The sequence below is a fragment of the Phaethon lepturus genome, unplaced genomic scaffold (genome assembly GCF_000687285.1).
Source record: "Phaethon lepturus isolate BGI_N335 unplaced genomic scaffold, ASM68728v1 scaffold649, whole genome shotgun sequence".
NCBI classification, from domain to species: Eukaryota; Metazoa; Chordata; class Aves; order Phaethontiformes; family Phaethontidae; genus Phaethon; species Phaethon lepturus.
In genome coordinates, this window is record NW_010560957.1 from 6146 (window position 1) to 10966 (window position 4821).

A 4821-nucleotide genomic window follows, 5' to 3' on the forward strand; every position below is an offset into this window, starting at 1 on the left:
TTAAAGCAGTGCTATTTAAGCTGAATCTATGTAACGATTGCAAATATATAAAGTCACTTTACGCCCAGCAGGTGAGAAATATCTACCGTGACAGAATTCAGACACAGTATATTTCCATCCTTCAAGATATTAATAAATTCAAACACTTTTTGTTAAGCCACTCCAGCCTTCACTCTCTGTAAATCAATCCCCAGCAAACTTGTAAAACTGAAGGAAAAGCTGGCAAACTCCATATCAGCACATCAGTTCCTCTTCTTTCAGTAACAAGAAAATCAAAAGGAATAGTCGAGGCACAAGTGATCTTTATGCAGAAGTATAGAAGTATTTCAAATAAGTAGACTAAAACTTCAGTACTTCTTTTAACTTTAAAAAAGGACGTACATCATAGGTCTATGATCACAGTCAGAGATCACAGTCACTGCAGTCTTACTGGATTGCTTTTTTTTTTCCCCAACATGAAAAAAGAAATTGGTTCACAGAACTTACCAAATCCACTTCATACTGCCATTTCACACAGTCCATGTTTGATCAAAGCAAAGCACAAACTCACGCTTCAAGGCAGCCTGAAAACATTCTGCTACACTCAACAGTGAACTATCTCTTCCATGAAGACAGCTTCAGTGACCCCAGTAACTCAGGGAAGAGTCCATCCAGCTGAGCTCACATAAACGTTGCACGCAGAACTCACTCGCACGAAAGTGCACCGACAACAAGCGTCTGAGAATAAGTCCATACCATAAGAGCTTGTGCTTGAAACTACCTTTATAGCTATGGTTATTGTTTCTGTTAAGAGGCACTGCATAAATATGGAGTTAGTCATCTAATGCACTTAATATAGAAATATTTTCTCAGCTGAGGACTATTGCAGCTTTACCCTATGTCTAGGTGTGATTACACTTTGGTTTGCTTTACAACAGTAACATTGCACTAGCAATACAGCTGATATACTAAAGAGAAGGCTGAAGACACTGCAGACTGGAGGAATAAAAAACCCAATCTGCTCCTTTACTTCTTTTCATGCTTCTTGGTTAATTTTCCTCTTTCTAGCTGGTGGCTCGTACTGCTGTTTGTTCGCTTCTCTTTTTGCTGGCTCTCCTGGGAAACTTGCTGCACCGCTCGGAGGATAGCGGTCTGCACAATCTGCTTGCTGGCGTTCTGCAGCTTAACTTCATCTTGCTCCGACTCCGGCTTCTCACCTGCCAGAAACAAATGACAAAGAAAGGGAACTAAGCGTCTGCGGCTACTCTGTGAACACCTGAAGGACAGAAAAAGAGGAGGAAAAAACCCCCACAGAGTGCTTGGGAAGAGTTTATTACTTAGGAAACCTGCTAATACAGAAGATGATGAAGTAGGGTGGAAAGTGCCTCAGTGGGCTCAGCGCCACAGGACCGAACGAAGGGGGAGACCTGGAGTCACACAGCTCGGTCACCCACCTCCCAGCTGGGCTTCACAGCTGAAGCAAGCACAGCTGCATCTTGCCGCAAGGCACGGGAGGAGGGTTTTCTCATTCAGCTGGGAATCACATCTTTTTTGACTTGAGCTGTGCTTCTGGATGGGGAATTGGGCTCCGTTTTCCAAGCCTGACATGTTCTCTCTCACCACCATACAGAGAAAAAGCTGTTTCATTAAGATTTCTATTTACTTTTACTTCAGACTAAAAGCCCTCATCCATCAAATTCCGATTGACTTCAAGGTACAAAAATTGTTAAGTGTCAGTTTATTAATCCTTAGCTACATTTGCAAAAATATTTGCAAAGGCATTAAAAAATGCTCAGATTGCTACAGGTAAAACAGAACCCCCCCCCCCAACATTGTCAACAGCAACCTGACAAATACGCATTTCTTATCTGACACTTCCTTGTTTGGCCAAAGTGCTAAAATCTGGAGAACAAAGTAATGTAGCGTGACTACTGACATTTGGTAATGAAGAAGAGTAGTTTTTGTTAAAAGGTTTCTCTTTGGAAGTATTTTGACTCCTAAGACAAATTATGATTTGGACAATAAAGAATACTGCATAATGTTCAAAGTTCATCTCGATATAAAAAAAATAATTCTGAATTAAGGTGATTTAAACCTATTGGCATTTAGGAAAATGTAGACTCAGTTGCTAATTGAAATGCTTAGGCTAGGTGCTTACTTACATCACTAGATTTGATTTTAAAGGTTTTTAAGATACTCATCTCAGATCTTCCTTAATTGACCGTTGTGCTCCAGTACATCATTAAACAGGATTTGTATTTTACTGTCTGTTTTAACACCATATATTAAGAATTATGTCCTGGGAGAAATAAAATAGACTGAATAAAAGGTCAGCTGCTTTTATGAGAGGTCCACATGTGGAATTGTGATAAATTCCGATGTTCTTTAAGAATTTTTTTCAAGGAAATTTAAGATAGAGACAAAAAGTAGAATCACTTGTTTACCTTAAGGAAGACACTACTAAGATGTGATATGCTTGAGGGAAGGGACAAGGTCCTGCACCTGGGCCAAGGCAATCCCCAGTATCAATGCAGACTGGGTGGTGAATGTATTGAGAGCAGCTTTGTGGAGAAGGACTTGGGATAGTGGTAGATGAAAAATCGGACATGAGCCGGCAATGTGCACTCACAGCCCAGCAGGCCAACTGTATCCTGGGCTGCATCACAAGAAGCCTGACAAGCAGGTTGAAGGAAGGGATTCTGCCCCTCTGCGCCGCTCTGGTGAGATCCCACCTGGAGTCCTGCATCCAGCTCTGGAGCCCTCAGCACAGGAAAGACATGGACCTGTTGGAGTGGGTCCAGAGGAGGGACACAAAATAGATCAGAGGGGTGGAACAACCGTGCTATGAGGACAGGCTGAGAGAGTAGGGGTTGTTCAGCCTGGAGAAGGGAATGTGCTGGGAGACCTTATCATAGCCTGTCAATATATAAAGAGGGCTTCTAAGAAAGGAGTAGAGTAAACTTTTTACCAGGGCCTGTAGTGACATGACAAGGGCAAATGGTTGTGAACTGAAAGAGGGTGGATTTAGACTGGACATGAGGAAGAAATTTTTTATGATGAGGATGGTAAGACACTAGAACTGGTTGCCCAGAGAAGCTGTGGATGTTCCATAATTGGAAGTGTTCAAGATCAGATTGGATGGGGCTTTGAGCACCATGATCTAGTGAAAGATGTTCCCACCCACAGCAGGAGGGTTGGGCTAGATACTCTGGAAGAGTATTCCCACTGTGTCCTCTTCTTCCAACTACTCATTCCAAGGAAAGCAGTTAGCACAAAGCTGTTTTCTGAGACGCTCATTTATTTATTGATATGTTGGACCTACTCTGAGCAAGAAGAGAGAGATTGGTTAAGGAAAACAGATGACTCATGCAAGGATCCCAAAGGGGCTGAGCTGAAACATATCTATCAAACTGCTCCACCTTGCTGAAATACAGACTGCTGTGGACATAAACAAAGGCAAAAAATTGAGTGCCCATAGAATTAATCAGGCATTTCAGGAACTGTAAGTTTTCAATTAGGTAGAACAGAGACATTGCTCCTTGCTTCTAAGTATTTGGTGTTTAGCTAACCAAAATAAGAGTTACTAGGGTGATAAGATACTTTTTTTTTTTTTTTTTTTTGTTTTTTAAGATTTGAAAAACAACTAGTTTACTTAAAATTCCGTGATGAAAAGGTCACTTGAAGTAATTGCTGGGAAAAACTTGAAGGATAGCAGAAACAGCATTCTTCCTACTAGTTATCCTTGTCTAATGACTACTTTTTTTCTCTTGATGCCAGAAAATCTTTTCTGCTTATTCTCTACCTTCAAATGTTCACCTGACTTATACAGGAACTCAGCACCCTAATTCTGTAAATAGAGAACTGAAAAATCTAGGTTAAGTGATGTTAAAAGCAAGGTAGCAATTTTATCATTAAGACACGACAAAGCCTTTTTAGCATGTTTTTACTACCTTACCTTGCATTTCTTAAGTTTTATGCCAACTAACATAGCGGATGAAAAGTAATTTGCAAACTTGAGTCTGGTTCTGCAATCTAAAGTATAGTTTGAGAGATTCAAAAAACCTCAAAATCTTGGACTGACTGCAGGAATCAGTCACATATTCCGATTTCATTTAAAACTCATGCCATATATCAGTACCCCAAAATTCCCTTGGCTTGCTTGAAGATGTCCCCCATGAAGGAAAATATGCTAGCAGTTTGGAGAAGGAATAAAAGCATCTGAAGTAGATTCCAAGTATTCCTTTCCATTACTGGAACTAATATTATTTTAAGTCCAAGAACATCTTGTGTGGGAGACTACATTCTCTGTGATGTTTCTGGACTATGGAATATGCCTAGAAAACCATACATGGAAAATGATAGCTACAGAGAAAGAGCATATAGTACAGATTAAATCTTGAAGAACCTCACTCTGGTTGCAGATGGACCTTTTCTCATTTACACACTTCACTTTCTTCAAAGCATCCTGAGTCACTTCCTTTCCAGCCTGCAATCAAAGTAGTCTTCTGCACCTTCTGTTGATATCCACTGTGCCTTTTCCCGTTCAGCTTATTACAACTTAAATTTAATATGCCTTATACACACTCCTACTAAGTAACACTCAACAACAGGTCATTTGTTTGAATCACCAGTTAAGTTCTCTACCATACTTTTACATAGGATTGTTGGGAATACTACCACGAAGCTAAACTACTACAGGCATGACCTCACTCTTGCAAAGATGCGAGTCCATCCCAGATCCTCTAACGCTGTAAATGAACCACGGGGGAACGAGACACCTTTCCGTGAGTGCAGAATCCGTGATTTAGAAGGAAAGAGAAACAATGTTTCTCACAGGGAAAG

The 4821-nt window shown here is 40.6% G+C and overlaps 1 protein-coding gene across 1 annotated transcript; it reads right to left on the reverse strand.

Annotated features, from left to right (window-relative positions):
* Nucleotides 1-1005: 1005 nt before the first annotated feature.
* Nucleotides 1006-1196, reverse strand: LOC104625998 (chromosome unknown open reading frame, human C18orf42; the record flags this gene model as incomplete). Its single annotated transcript, XM_010293804.1, has 1 exon — nucleotides 1006-1196. A coding segment is annotated over one exon (191 nt), but the record flags the coding sequence as incomplete, so codon positions are not given.
* Between the last annotated feature and the right edge of the window lie 3625 nt (nucleotides 1197-4821).